The 14,978-nt window shown below is 56.5% G+C and overlaps 1 protein-coding gene across 2 annotated transcripts; it reads left to right on the forward strand.

Moving 5' to 3' along the window:
- Positions 1 to 311: 311 nt before the first annotated feature.
- On the forward strand, positions 312 to 14,056 carry RAPGEFL1 (Rap guanine nucleotide exchange factor like 1). 2 transcript variants are annotated; one of them, XM_067021044.1, is made up of 15 exons: positions 312 to 1,212; positions 4,034 to 4,112; positions 5,039 to 5,174; positions 5,399 to 5,496; positions 7,550 to 7,662; positions 7,912 to 8,079; positions 8,854 to 8,951; positions 9,049 to 9,171; positions 9,719 to 9,897; positions 9,973 to 10,063; positions 10,639 to 10,689; positions 11,034 to 11,121; positions 11,321 to 11,385; positions 11,741 to 11,819; positions 12,073 to 14,056. In XM_067021044.1, the coding sequence occupies exons 1-15, from the start codon at positions 693 to 695 to the stop codon at positions 12,195 to 12,197; spliced, it is 2,013 nt and encodes a 670-aa protein (XP_066877145.1). In that variant the 5' UTR covers positions 312 to 692; the 3' UTR covers positions 12,198 to 14,056. The 2 variants fall into 2 exon arrangements, with proteins under 2 accessions (XP_066877145.1, XP_058903382.1); XM_059047399.2 differs by having other exon boundaries at positions 11,765 to 11,819.
- Positions 14,057 to 14,978: the final 922 nt, after the last annotated feature.

Here is a 14,978-nt window from a genome sequence, read left to right on the forward strand (position 1 = left end):
GCAATGATACCAAGAGTCCTCGTAAGCTTCGAGCCAGGAACACCCTCTCCTCTGGTAAATTTCTCCCTCACCCTTGTCCTTAATGTCTGCGTCTGCTCTGAACCCAGTGCCAGTCAGCCCTTACTGTTTCCCTCGCGGTCAGCCCCAAGTTGAAGCCTGGCGCGGCCCAGGGGGCGGGTCCATTTAGCGTAGGGGAGGGGACTGGGCGGGGACTGGAGGAGGGGGCGCGGTCTCAGTTCTGCCACCTTCCTCCCGGCCGGGAGCGCAGCCGCCGCCACCGCCGCCGCTGCCGCCGCCGCCGCCGCCGCCGCCGCCGCCGCCGCCGCCGCCACCGCCACCGCTGCGTCCTCTCAGCCTTGCGCTCCGCCCGCTGCCTCTGCCGCCGCAGCCCGGCCCAGGAGCGCAGAGGCTTGGGCACCGGCCCCGCAGCCTAACCACCCTTCGGGCCGCGTGCGCTGCAGCCAGCATGGGGGGCCACTAAGAGCGGGCACTTCTTCCCTCTGGCACCTCCCCCGGTCCCTGGCCACTGGACTCCGGCCAGCGAACCTCGGGCACCTCTGGCCCCCAGTCCGGCGCCTGGCACGGCCCTCCGCTCTGACCCTCCGGCTCTGAGCACCGTGTCCCCACCCCCCCGCCCGTGCCTGGGACACCTGGGTCCCCCGGCGGCCCCGAGCAGAGGGGCGGGGGGGGGCATGAAGCCTCTGGAGAAATTTCTGAAGAAGCAGACGTCGCAGCTGGCGGGGCGAACGGTGGCGGGAGGTCCCGGCGGGGGTCCGGGGAGCTGCGGCGGGCCTGGAGGGGGTGGGGGACCTGGCGGGGGCGGCGGTCTAGCCGGGGGACCGCGGCCGCTGCAGCGGCGTCAGAGCGTGTCTCGTCTGCTGCTCCCAGCTTTCCTCCGGGAGCCCCTCGCCGAGCCGGGTCTGGAGCTGCCCCCAGAGGAGGACGGAGGAGAGCCGGCGGGGGTCGCGGAGGATCTCGGCAGCGGGGGGCCCTGTTGGCTGCAGCTGGAGGAGGTGCCGGGGCCCGGGCCTCTCGGGGGAGGGGGGCCCCTGCGCTCCCCTTCCTCATACTCCTCAGACGAGCTGTCCCCGGGCGAGCCTCTGACTTCCCCACCCTGGGCCCCCCTGGGCGCCCCCGAGCTGCCGGAGCATCTTCTGAACCGGGTTCTGGAGCGGCTGGCCGGAGGGGTCACCAGGGACAGCGCCACATCAGGTAAGGGGTGGCTGGCTCATCCATCCTGGAGTAGGGGGTTGCCACCTGGTTCCTCTTCCTTTGCCCTTGGACGGTGGGTGGGGGTTGCCCTATGCCGAGCGTCGGCATTGGGGGGGGGTGGGTTGAGTGGTCAGCTGGGGGCCTATGGGAGGAAAAGACCTTTCTGCAGCAGAGAAGTGGCAGTGCCACCCTCCTCCCTGTAGCAGCCTCACCCACGGCTGCAGAAGATGCTGAACCCCTTTCTCTCCTTAAGCCACCCTTTCTCTCACCTGGACATTTCATCTAGACCCTCATGGGTCCCTGATGCTGACTACCTCCTTCTGTGGCCCAAAATTAGGGCCTTACACACTAAGATGGAAGCTGCCCAGACCAGTCAGTGTAGCCCCCTAGAGGTGGCCAAGCCCCAAAAGACCTTCCAGGAGTCCCCGATTCCGTTTAGAAGCCCCAGAGCAGAGGGCTGGCCCACTCAGTAGGGCAGTGCCAGACAGGCACACGGCCCAAGCTGCCTTTTGGGCTCCGGCAAAGGGATGCATTGTCCTTAGCAGCTTGGGGGGAGGGAGGTATTCTAGTTGGGGGCTGACTCAGAAGATATTTGTTGGGGGAGAGGCAGCTGGGCAGATATCAGGGCCCTGCAGCATCCTGGGGGGTCTGAACCTCTCCGACTCCCACCCTTCCGGTGGCAGGCCTCAGCACATGGCCTCTTTAAAAAATGACCGCACCCTGAGAGGCTTATTCCCTGAATGATGATGCTATTTTGCCACTCCCCACCAGCACCCCTACTAAGGGGATTCTGAGGAAACTGAGGCCTCAGATTGCTGGTTAGTGGCTGAGGTAGAAGACCGGAGGGTCTTTAGGGCTAGCTCTCGGCATTTCACTAAGCCCAGCAGGGTCTGAGGATTGGGAGCCCTGGCTGAGAGCCTAAAGATGGGGTTTCATGCTTTGCTCCCAGACCTTTGCAGGGAGTCCTAACCCAGGTGTGTGGAATGGGGCTCCACTCCCCTAGATTTTTCTCAACACCCAGGTACTCTCCTTGGCTCAGGTTGTAGTTGCCCTGGGGAGCTGACACCTTTTGGATTTAATTAGAAAAATATCAGACACACACAGCTCTCTTAACCATAACTTCCCACCTACACCACACACCCTGTATCTCTATGACACATTCCCTGGGGAGGCTGTACATTGGACCAGAGCCTGCCTTGGAAGAGACAGACGCCAAACTGTAGCCCCCATAGCAGCATCTCCCCCACTCTGCCCCCACGTTCCTCTTCCTTTGCTCTGTTTTGCTGTCCTGTGAGATAAAGAGTCGAGGAAAGATTTGGGGCATCCCTATTCCTCGTCCCCATCCCTGGAGCTGAGGGTCAGGGCTGGGGGGCTCAGACTCACTTTAAAAACTGGGCAGAGAGGAAAAGGGAAAAACTGTCTTTCCCCTTCCGCAGGGGCAGGGGCCTGGTGCCACAGACCCTGCTCAGTCTCCACTGGGGAAGGACTCTTGAACTGACTGTCACCGTATTATCTGGACTGGCAGGCTGGATCCCCAGAGTAACTGCTTTGGGGAACCCCAGACCAGTCCCAGAGTGAATGAGAGTCAGCTTAACCTGCCACTCTGATATTCTCCAATATAACCAACGTTCTTAAGCCATCTCGGTTCCCTCCCAGGGCGTGTGGGAGGAGGGGACTTACAGAAGGTACCCCAAACTAACCAGAGGCTCTCAAGCATCTAAGCAGCCCCACCTGCCCACTGTACTCTGACACTCTGCTCGCCTCAGACATGGTGAGAAACGAACAAAGACTCAGGAGTCTGGGTTCTTACTCCAGCTCCAGGCAAGTCCCTCCCAGCTCTGGGCCTCAGTTTCTCATTTGTGAAATGAAGTAGTTGAAGTAGAGGATCTTGTGTTAATTCTCCTGCTCCACCTTCATGGCTGGAATTGGAGACCAGGGGATGGTGACCCGGGGGCCATCAGAAGCCTTGGTTTTGCCCTGGGGCAGTACCTGGGGATCTGGCCCTAACCTGTCCTGGTGAGGACACCTGGCTCCCTCCCCGAATCCTGCCTGTCTCTGTGTGCCAGGTCGCCCTGCCCCACCCCAGGGCTGGCTGCAAGTCAGGGCGACCTTGTACCTGGCTGACTGGCTGAGCCAGGCCCACATGGGTGTGTGGAGGGGGAAAGGGTGGTGTGAGGAACCACTCCCCTCCACCCTTCCATCATTAACTCTTCCACCCCTGGGCATCTGGAGGACACAGGCTTTCTCTTTAAAGGCTTCGGGATCAAAGAGATGGCAGTCGCTCCCTCTCCCTTTGAATGGGGCTGGTTCTCACCTGCCTAGTTGGAACTCAAATCTGTTAGGTAGGGAGTGAGGAGGGGTGGAGACACACACACACACACACACACACACACACACACACACACACACACACACACACACTCTGACCCTAACCTCTGTGCTTAAAAGTTCTCTTTGTCTAGAGACACTTCTGGGGGCCACCTCTTCCTCTTTTTTTCAGGCAGATCTCAAGCTTGGTGTATTAACTGACCAGCTAGCTTCCCACACACATTGGAGAGAAGTGGGCGTGGCCATGCAAGCGCGCCCCCTCCTTCTCTCCAGCCGCCTTGGCAGCTGCCAACCCCACCCCCGCAGCGGCTGCCCAGAACCTTCACGTGTGTGTGTGCGCGCATGTGTGTGCAGAGCGTGACTGGGCAGGTGGCTGGGGCTCCAGCCTGGCTAAAGAGAATTTGCCCTCGGAGGCAAGAGAGGGGGTGGTGAGTGTCAGATTGGGTCCTGGAAGTGCCCTCCCGACATCAGTGGTGGCAATTGCTCTCTACAGATATCCTGCTGGATGACATCGTCCTCACCCATTCTCTCTTCCTTCCCACGGAGAAGTTTCTGCAGGAGCTACACCAGTAATATCCTTTTGTGGAGCTTGCAAGAGGGGAGGTCAGGAGGGAGACACCCCCTCACCCCACATGTGATGTGAGGGTCTAAGCTCTTCCCTAGAAAACACACCTGGGTTTCAATTCCAGGTTTTTCACTCACCAGCTGTGTGACCTTGGGCAGCTCACCTAACCTCCTAGGGCCTCAGTTTCCTCTTCTGTAAAACGGGGGTAAATAGCACCTGCCCTGCCTCTCTATGGGGCTGCTGTGGAGACCATTCTGACAGCAGATGTGGGAGTGCTCTGGAGACTGCTGAGCCCTGTATAGATGTAAGGTCTTATTACTCTATTAAGAGTGCTTCTCTCCCCACTGAATTATTGCTCTAAACATCTGGTTGCCCAGTGAGTTATTACAGGGTCTGATGTAAACATCAGGTCATGGCCGTGCTTCAGTAGGGTCTACTAGAGACAAGCCACTGGCTGGGCTATTCATAGGACCTCTCACCAAGTTATTCTAGGACCTAATTGTAAATGTCAGGCCAGTGAGTAGAATATCATAGGCTCTCTTAGAAACACCTGGCCTTACACTGAAGTATGGTCAGGCTTGTGGTTAGCACCACTGGCCTTCATCAGACTGCTGTAAGCTCCAGGCTGTGGGCTGATCGGGGGTTGGGTGGGTCCAGGCAGAGTAGCTTCTAGTGAATTTTCTCAGGTGAAATTCAAACAGGCAGGAGCAGGAGCTGTATGTGGTCAAGTGGGTGCCATCCCTACCCACTCTGGCAAAAACCTGGGCTGGGGCATGAGGTGGTCTTGGTTCCAAGGGCCCTTGGAGCCCCTTTCTCCATGGCCCCAAACCTAGAGAAGTTTTAGGGGTAGCCTTGCCTCCCATTGCCTCCCATACCCCTTCCCTATGTCCTCAGGTCTGCCTGCCCAGGGCTTTTTCTTAACTCAGGGGTCAGCTTTGTTTGGGCAGGAGGCATGGAGGGCCCCGAGGGGCTTGGCCGGAAGCAGGCCTGTCTAGCCATGCTCCTTCATTTCTTGGACACCTACCAGGGGCTGCTGCAGGAGGAAGAGGGGGCTGGCTGCATCATCAAGGTGGGCCTGGGATGAGAAGGTGGGTGAGCAGGCTGTTTGCTCTGGAAGGGGGCGCCTTTGAAGGAACCATACTTCTCAAGCTGGGTACCTAGAAGGAAATGACGCCAGTGAGCCTTAGCATGTACGGTTCTTCTGTGCTCGAAGGCATGGAGACCCTGCCCCGCCCTTGCAGAGAGTGATGCTTGAGACCCCTGCCCTCACCTTCTCTCTCCTCATCTCTTCAGGATCTGTACCTGCTGATTATGAAGGATGAGTCCCTTTACCAGGACCTGCGAGAAGACACACTGAGGCTGCACCAGCTTGTAGAAACAGTGGAGCTAAAGTGAGGGAATAGGCTGGGGGAGGGGACAGGAAAGAAATTCCCCCTTATTCCTCTATTACAGGGCTGGGGGCCTGTGGCCTTTGGGCTCCAAGATGCTCTTATTTCATTCCCTTTCTCTTACTGGAGAGTAGCACAAAGCACTGTCTCCAGTCATTTTGGGGGTCCATTCTCCCATCCATTTATTTGTCAATCCAATGGCGTACTGATAAATATTGAACAACCAGCACTTCAGGAAAAAAGAGCCCTCCCTGGTTTATAGCTTTTGCTGATTCCCATGGTGTAAATTCTCTCACTGTGGTTGATTCCAAGCTACCAGGATGACATCACTGAATGTGAAGTTGGGAAGAGATGTGCAGTAGCAGGCCATTAGGTACTATCTTCACCCTGTAAATCCAACAGATGTAACTAACCTGAAGAGCATAGATAGAGTAAAAGGTAGTGAAACAATTAGGAAACTACTTTTTGGGTAATAATTTGGCTGTAAGTTTATAAAACATATATATATGTTTATATATAATTATATATTTTATATATATAAGTTTACATATATATGTATGATTAATTTTTGAATGGCTATGTTTAAAACCAGTTGGCAAAACTCCCCAAAATTTAACAATCTGCTTTCATGAATGAATGTGAGCTGGCTTCAGGACACTACTGCATCCATCCCTCCATCTTTTCAGCCCTTTCAGTTTCTCTCTGCTCCATCCCACCATCATAACCCTCATTTAGGCGTCATTATCTCTCACCTGGATTATCGCCACAGCCTCCCATCCAGGGCTTCAGCTTATGGTTTTGTGTCTTTCTTATGCTGACCCCAGAGAGATCTTTCAAACTTGACAACATTGTGCTTCTGTTCCAAAAATATCCACGGCCCCCCACTGCCTACAATATAAAGTTGCAACATCCTAGACTCTCTCTTTCTGCCTTCTGGTCATCCTTCCCATCTCATCTCCCACATCCCCCTTCACCCGTGACACTCCCTATACACCCCACCATTCCATGAACACCTTTGTGTTCCCAACTTCCTGCTGTCACTTATGTGGTTCACCCCAGCGTGCCCTCCTCCCACCCCCTTCTCTTCCTGTTGTCCTTCAAGGTCCAGGTCAAATGCCATCCTCCCAGTGAAGGCATCTTTTAGCAGTAGCTGTCCCTCCCCCATACCAATGTAACTCTTCTCTTACCTTTATTATTATATCACCTAACACCTCCTGCCTCGTGTTAGATGTAGCTGTATGCACGTCTGCCTCCCTCCCAGACTGTGAAGTTCTTTTTTTTTTTTTTTAATTTATTTTATTTTTGGCTGCGTTGGGTCTTTGTTGCTGTGCACAGGCTTTCTCTAGTTGCAGCGAGCGGGGGCTGCTCTTCGTTGAGGTGCATGGGCCTCTCATTGCAGTGGCTTCTCTTGTTGAGGAGCATAGGCTCTAGGCACGCGGGCTTCAGTAGTTGTGGCACACGGGCTCAGTAGTTGTGGCTCGTAGGCTCTAGAGCGCAGCCTCAGTTGTTGTGGAGCACAGGCTTAGTTGCTCTGCGGCATGTGAGATCTTCCCGGACCAGGGCTTGGACCGTGTCCCCTGCACTGACAGGCGGATTCTTAACCACTGCGCCACCGGGGAAGTCCCCCAGACTGTGAAGTTCTTATTGGCAAAATTCAGCAAACAGATGATGACCTACACCTACCATGTGCCAGGCAGTGTGCTAGACGTGTAGGATGAAAATAAAATTCAGTCAGCTCTCGATCTTGTAAAAGAGATAAGACATGAACATAAACAAATATTAGCCCAATGTCCTACAGCTATTAAGACAAAATGGTGACCTCTCCTGGTGGGTGGGATGGATAGAGAAGAATTCACGGAAGAGGTGGCATTTGATCTGGGTCATTCAGACAGTTGTCCCATGCTGGCCATTGTCCTCTCTTCTTACCCCCTTCACCACTCTCTGAACCTGATGCCGGGGCATCCTTGACCAGTTCTGATATCCCTGATTGATGTTGCCTGCCTTGCATGCAGTATGCCTGGCAGGGCTTCCTGATGCCCAGCTGTGTCCACACCAGGATCCCGGACGAGAGCCAGCTGCCCAGCAAGCAGGTGAAGCCACTCTTCCGCCACTTCCGTCGGATAGACTCCTGTCTGCAGACCCGCGTGGCCTTCCGGGGTTCCGATGAGAGTGAGTGTGGACCGTAGGAGGGGGAGGGCTTCCTTGGTGGCTCCGGGGGCCCTGAGGGGTGTCCGGATCTCGGGCACCCTCTGTGGAGTCTCCCTGTGTCATAGAACCAGTCCTTTTCACAGCATATTTTTCAGAGGCCAACCAATTTCAGGTTGGGGTGGGGTGGGGAACAGAGGTGCCCAGGAGGGAACCGTGCTGATGCTGCCGTTCTGCCCACTGGTGAAAAGCCACCTCCCGGTCTCTATCCAGTCTTCTGCCGGGTCTATATGCCTGACCACTCCTACGTGACCATACGCAGCCGCCTCTCAGCATCTGTGCAGGACATTCTGGGCTCTGTGACGGAGAAGTTGCAGTACTCGGAGGAGCCTGCGGGGCGTGAGGATTCCCTCATCCTGGTAGCTGTGGCCTCCTCAGGAGGTGAGGATCAGAAGGAGCTGTGGGGGTGGGGGGCGGGTCCCAAGAAAAGAAACTCACAAGCCCAGTGCCTTAGGGCAGGAGTAAAGACTGAATTCTAGGCCCTGGCTGCTACTCCAAGTGTGGTCCTGGGACCAGACACACGCGTATCACCTGGGAGCTTGCTAAAAATGCAGTGTCACAAAAAAAAGAAAACAAACAAAAAAATGCAGTGTCTCAGACCCCACTCCAGACGTGCAGAATCAGAATGTGCGTTTTAAAAAGATCCCCGGGTGATTCCTGTGCACTTTAAAGTTGGGGAAGCAGTGGTCCAGGACACTTGGATGCCGCTCTCGGTGCTTTTGCCTCGTACTCACATTGGGATCTTGTCCTTTAACTTCCACGAGCATCTAAGGATGCTACGTTTTTGAGGCCAAAGACACAGGGTGGGCCTCCAGTCCCGGTAGGAAGGCAAAAATCCTGCAATGTAGTCATAGCCTTATTTTCCTCTAATTCAGAAAAAAAAAAAATTCCTGCTTTCCCAGTGTCACAGGGATGATAGACTAAGAGAAGAGCTATAAAGAAGGGTGGGAGCCCAAAGGAGGTTATAAATGCAGGAGAACTCATTTTTTGAAAAATGTCAGGTAAATATGGCATAAACTGGTGATGATATGAGTCCTGTTAGTCTAGGACATGTCTGTGCGGGATTGGGAGTTTCTGGAGGGGAAGGCGGTGGTGGCTGGGGTGTGTGAGGGTACAGGGGCCGGGGCTGAGGCGGGGCAGCTCGTTCTCCTGCAGAGAAGGTCCTTCTCCAGCCGACCGAAGACTGTGTCTTCACCACGCTGGGTATCAACAGCCACCTGTTTGCCTGTACCCGAGACAGCTATGAGGCCCTGGTAAGAACTCCCTCACAAGCCTTGGCTGAGAGGGAAGGCTGAGAGGGGCCAGGAGCAGAAATTCAGAAGCCCAGCCCATGTCCCTGCCTGCCACCAGGTGCCCCTCCCCGAGGAGATCCAGGTCTCCCCTGGAGACACAGAGATCCACCGAGGGGAGCCTGAGGACGTCGCTAACCACCTTACTGCCTTCCACTGGGAGCTGTTCCGCTGTGTACACGAGGTGGGGATTGAGGCTGGAGCTGGGCCGGGGGTCTGGAGGGAGGCAGCGTCTGGGCTGAAAGTTCTGGTTAGGACGCTGCCTTGCCAGCATGCCCTGGGGCAATGTGCCCCCAGAACCTCTCTAAGCCTTTGTTCTCTTTATCTTAAAAAAAAAAAAAAAAGCAAAGAGAGAGGAAACACCCCACCTTACCCGCCCCCCTCCCTGGGTGGTTCAGGATCCAATTGCTGCTTACACAGAACCTGACCCACGGTTAGAATTTGTAAAATATTCACTATTAAAGAAAATAAGGCAAGGACAATCATGTCGATCAGATGGTTCAAGCGCCTGGCACCGGGTAAGTGTTCAGTAGATGGTAGACCATTATTAATGTTGGCTGTCTTTTCTCCCCCCTCTCTGTTGCATCCTGTCCTGTCCCGGTTTTTTTCTATTTTCCACCCCTCCCTCCCGCCCCCTCCCTCCTGCCTTACCCTGCTCACCGCCTCGCACTGCCCTCTTCCCACCCGCACTCCCCACGCCTTGGTGGCCCCTCCTGCCACCGCGGGTGCAGCTGGAGTTCGTGGACTACGTGTTCCACGGGGAGCGCGGCCGCCGGGAAACGGCCAACCTGGAGCTGCTGCTGCAGCGCTGCAGCGAGGTCACGCACTGGGTGGCCACCGAGGTGCTGCTCTGCGAGGCCCCGGGCAAGCGCGCGCAGCTGCTCAAGAAGTTCATCAAGATCGCGGCCATGTGAGTGCGGCGGCCGCGGAGGGGGAGGCCACGGCCAGCCGCCCCCCCCGCTGACCCCGCCTCCCGCCCCCGCAGCTGCAAGCAGAACCAGGACTTGCTGTCCTTCTACGCCGTGGTCATGGGGCTGGACAACGCCGCGGTCAGCCGCCTGAGGCTCACCTGGGAGGTGATGAGACCTCTTCCCTTTCCTCTCCTCCCACCTGTGCTGGCCCACCCCGGGGGTCTTGGCCTCCACTCTCAACCTTGACATCCCGGGCTCACCCCAAAGCCGGCCTCCCGGGACCGCTGCTCGCCTCTGGGGAGCTTTTGTGCCGATTGGAAGGAGGCGCCCTCTTCTGGCAAAATACAGCCCCGGGGCACACAGCAGGGCTGGGGGACCAGGTCCCAGGGCAGATTAGTAGAGGCGGATTCCCCTGGGGGTGGGGGTGGGGGTGGGGTGGGAAGGAGCAGTCCCGGCCAGGTCTCAGCCTTGGCTCTTGGATTTCAGACAGCGCCCCGTGAGGCCTTGTACGTGGCACGTGCATCTGCAGAGGCCTCCATTTCCCCAGAATAACTCGTTCCTCTGGGCCGCTTCAAGCTCCCCAGACCTAGCCCAGGGCTGCTTCTACTTCCCCGCCGGCCAGCTTCCCAGCCCCCTGGGAGACACTCAGGCCCTTTCCCCCACTAACACCTGGTGATTAGAGATCCCATGAAACCCAAGGAGCTCCAGACTCTGACATCTCTTCTTCCTTCAAACTGCAGAAGCTGCCAGGGAAATTCAAGAACTTGTTCCGCAAATTTGAGAACCTGACAGTGAGTGGGTTTGGCTCTTTTATCTGCCGCTGGACTGGCACCCCCAGAGAATTTCTGTGCCCATAAACCTTTTACCTCGAGCTTCCCTTTCAAGGTTTTTAGTGCCTGGGTCCCCCCACCCCTGCCCGCCCTTGCCCACCACGCTGGGAGGGAAGATGGGAGGATCACTGCTTTGTTACCCCTGGAGGAGAGGGGAGAGCAGTTGAGCCCCAAGCAAGACACCCAAACACACCCCTATCTGATTGGAGATATTTCTAGGGCAGGGGCTGAGGGAGGGAGTGGGGGATGACTTTGGGGTACACTGGGCCTGTCTGTCCCTTTATCCCTCTTCTGTGAAATGCTAGGACCCCTGCAGGAACCACAAAAGCTACCGAGAAGTGATCTCCAAGATGAAACCCCCTGTGATTCCTTTCGTGCCTCTGATCCTCAAAGGTGAGAGTCACTTCCAAGCTGCGGTCTTCTCTCCACACTCTCCATGCCCCATTCGGAGCCTCTTTCCCCTCTGAACTCAGCTCTGTGTGTGCCCAGAGCACACACAGAGGAGTGCCCCCAGATTGAGTGCGCTCAGGGGGGAGGGGAAGGGCCCTTTGGACCTCCTCTCTCACCCATTTGCTTCTCTTCCCATCCCTAGACCTGACTTTCCTGCACGAGGGGAGTAAGACCCTTGTAGATGGTCTGGTGAACATTGAGAAGCTGGTGAGTGGCACTGCCAACTTCAGTCCCATGAGTGGGGGAGGGCTGGCATCCTCGCCCTCTCCTGGCATCCCCCCTAAAGGCGACAGCCTTCCTCATGGCACCCAGCTTGCCTGACAGACTCCTGTCTCCCTGGGGGTGTCACTGTGACAACCTGCCCACGGGTGGCAAAACTGACAGGCAGCTCGGGGTGGGGGGGCAACTCTGCCTTCACCCCATCTGGCACCCTATTGTACCCCTTCTTTGGTCCTTTAGAGACCCTCCAGAGCTGGGGACTGGAGGGAGTTAAACCAAGAGAGTTGGAGATTGGAGGAGGGAGAGCGTTAGAAGGGGGAGCATCTTTCTGTGCCCTTTTCAGGACTCATTCCTTGTCATCTCCCAGCATTCAGTGGCCGAAAAAGTGAGGACCATCCGCAAATACCGGAGCCGGCCCCTTTGTGAGTAACCCGCGGTGTTTTGAGAGCGTTGCAGGTAGAGCTCTGACTGAGCTGGGAGGGGTCCTGGGAGGAGTCCCCACTTAAATGTTTATTTCCTTAAATGTGTCATTTCTCCATTCTCTCCTTGGCCTTCCCCGGGGACCCTCCTGCCCCACATGTGACCCAATCCACACCCTTCTCCTCTGGCTGGTATGTGTGTAGGGGAAGAAGGGTGGCCAGCACCCTGACTGCCTCCCTGTCCTCACACCCCCAGGCCTTGATATGGAGGCCTCTCCACATCACCTGCAGACCAAGGCCTACGTGCGCCAGTTCCAGGTCATCGACAACCAGAACCTCCTTTTCGAGCTCTCCTACAAGCTGGAGGCCAATAGTCAGTGAGAACGGAGGTTCTGGCTGGCCCTTCCCCAGGATCCTCGGGCACCTGGCACTCAAGCACTTTGCATGACGTCCCAACCCACGTCTGACCTCTGTCCCCGGGAGCAGGAAAGAGTTGGGTGGACTTAGCCCTGGACTCATAAGCCCGTTCATCCTGCTGAAGTCCTCTCCGCCTTGCTCCTTCAAGCCCAAACCACACTCTGCTGGTGCCTGCCCTCCCAGGGAAAGTGGGCAGACAGCTCCTTCCCCAGCCCCTCCCATAGAGGTCTGTTCCGGAGATGGAGTTCCCAGCCTCCTCTTCCCAAGCAGCCAGGAAAGCTGCCCCCCTTCCCATCTCGCAGAGCGGAGTTACGGGAGGGATTGGCGTCCTTCCTGTCCATCACCTGCCAGGCTTCTCCACGGTCAGGGCTGGGACCCCTATATGGACACCTGAATATTATATTTACCTTGTGTCTGTGTGGGTGTATGCGTGCGTGTGTGTGGCGGTGTGTGCACCCCCTTTGAAGGAGCAGGAGTGCATCTGGTAGTTGAGGGAGGGTGTTGTGTGTGCTGGGGAGGGGGTCCTTCTGTCTGGTGCTACCCTTGTCTACGCTGCCACTGGGACAGTGTGGGGTGCTTTCCCCGCCCCACCACTACCTGCCTGGCTCCTCTGCTGCCCTGCATGTCCAGGCTTGTGGGTGAAGCTGCTCGGGAGGGCAAGGAGCAGCGGCAGACAGGAGGGTTACCCATCAGCCCTTAGGATTCCCCCCCCCCCCGCCGCAGGCCTCCCAAAGGTCCCTGGGTGGGCTCCCACGAGAGGGTAAAAGATGCTCAGGGAAACACTGGCCTAAGCTGCCTATTGGACCCTCCGTCTGCATTGCAGTGGGGTGAGGTGTGGCAGTGTCAGGGTTGGGGTGCCTGCTGTCCATACTCCTGCTGTTAGGGTGTCTCACTGCTAAGCAGGGAGTTGTCACCTCCCTTCTGGCTCTTCTGTGGGATACCAACACATGGTCTCATCCTCTTCCCTGTCTTGACTCCCCCTTGGTCCTTCCCATCAGAGCTTGGGTGGGGTGGACCGCTGTACCTGGAGCAGGCAGCCCCCCAATGTGGGGAAGGAAACGGCAGAGACTGGAAAGGCAAAACTGGGCTCTGGCGATGCCTTTATTACCTCTCTGTCTCCCCTCTGTCTCCCATCACGGGCCTCCAGGGCTGAGGGGTGCAGGGCTCCCGGCAGCTACGGTGTGAGGTTTCCTGGTGCAGCCTCACCCTCCTTTCTGGCACCACCTCTTTCCCTTCCGAAGAGGCAGCAGCCAAAGCAGCCAAAGCAGCTGCCGTTCCTATTCTGAGAGTGTATATATTTTTTACCAAAAGCTCGGGAATTGTAAATTTATTTTTTAAAACTCAAAGAGGGAAAGAGCCTTGTATCATATGTAAACAGTGTATCATAGGTTATGTTGTACAGTCCCTTTTATACAGCGGTCTGTCTTGCTCCTGCCCCCCCCCAAATGTCTATAGACTCCCCACCCCCAGCACATTCACAGGCACTGTCTCACCCCCTCCATCCCTCACAGACAGGGACCTCCCTGCTACTGCTGATGTGCCCTCCTCTCCCTGCAGCCGCCCTTCCTCCCAAGCCCTCTCAGCAGCCTTGTCACCCCAGCTCTCATCATCCTCCCCAAACCCTGGGGCCCACTGGTCCAGTCTCGGCTGCTGCCCGCCCCTAGCCTTGACGCCTGCCCTGCTGCCGCCCAGGGGCCTCCCAGACGCCTTCCTGTGCCCCACAGCTTTACCAGAGTGAAACGTGTGTACTGTACAGGCTCGGTTGTCATTGCAGAAACCTCCCGGTGGAGTAAAAGCTGATAAAAGTCTATGAATCAACCCTCCTGCTGTTCTCCATTCTGTTTCTTTGAGCCTGGGGAAGGAAAGGCCGAGCGAGGGAGAGGGAACCACCTCTCGGGGCTCTGGGCTACCTCAACCAAGCTGTTCTGGAGTGACTTTGAAAATGTGGGTGAGAAGAAAAGGCAGTAACCTTGGGAGAAATGCCACCTAGTGCCTGGGACTTGCAAGAGAGAATGTTTTCGTTCTTCCACGTTCCAGGTGCCATGGATATGTGATCTCGTTGAATTCTAACACTGTGAGCTGGAAGCTGGAAGCTGGGCAGTCCCAGCATAATGTCCAAGTTACAGGGCGAGCGGGGGGGCAGAACGGGGCCCCTAACCCAGATCTGTCCACTATAGACAGCATGCACGTTCTCTAGCCCAGGGGTCCCCAAGCTCCAGGCGGCGGACCAGTAGTGGTCCACGGCCTGTTAGGAACTGGGCCGCACAGCAGGACGTGAGTGGCGGATGAGTGAGCGAAGCTTCATCTGCTGCTCTCCATCACTTGCATTACCACCTGAACCATACCGCCCCCCTTCCTTGGAAAAATTGTCTTCCACGTAACCGGTCCCAGGCGCCAAATAGGTTGGGGACCGCTGCTGTAGCCGCTACCCAGACAGCATGCACTCTGAACACAACCAGTACCTACCAGTTATACTAAGATGTGGAGAATCTAGAGCCTCGTGTTAGGCTCTAATGAGAGCCTGAGCTCCAGGAGACATCATATACTCAAGCAGCTACACCTGACCCCTTGACCTTCCCTCATCCTGCATCAGTTATTCCCTCAGTCTTCTGCATCTCAGAACATGGTCCTCTCATCCACCCAAGTTTTCCAGGCAAGAATCTAAGACTCACCCTCGATGCCTCTTTCCCTCATCCCTCACTCATCTCATCGGCCCGGCCCGGCAGCTACAACTCCAGAACACAA

This window comes from Kogia breviceps, chromosome 19 (assembly GCF_026419965.1).
Source record: "Kogia breviceps isolate mKogBre1 chromosome 19, mKogBre1 haplotype 1, whole genome shotgun sequence".
Taxonomy (NCBI): Eukaryota; Metazoa; Chordata; class Mammalia; order Artiodactyla; family Physeteridae; genus Kogia; species Kogia breviceps.

What these genes read in the sequence shown, in the direction of transcription:
- RAPGEFL1 (XM_067021044.1), top strand. Translation starts at nt 693, where the DNA reads ATGAAGCCTCTGGAGAAATTTCTGAAGAAGCAGACGTCGCAGCTGGCG. An exon ending in TTCATCAAGATCGCGGCCAT is followed by an intron (nt 9,898 to 9,972) that starts GTGAGTGCGGCG and finishes CCGCCCCCGCAG; the next exon opens with CTGCAAGCAGAACCAGGACT. An exon ending in ATACCGGAGCCGGCCCCTTT is followed by an intron (nt 11,820 to 12,072) that starts GTGAGTAACCCG and finishes TCACACCCCCAG; the next exon opens with GCCTTGATATGGAGGCCTCT.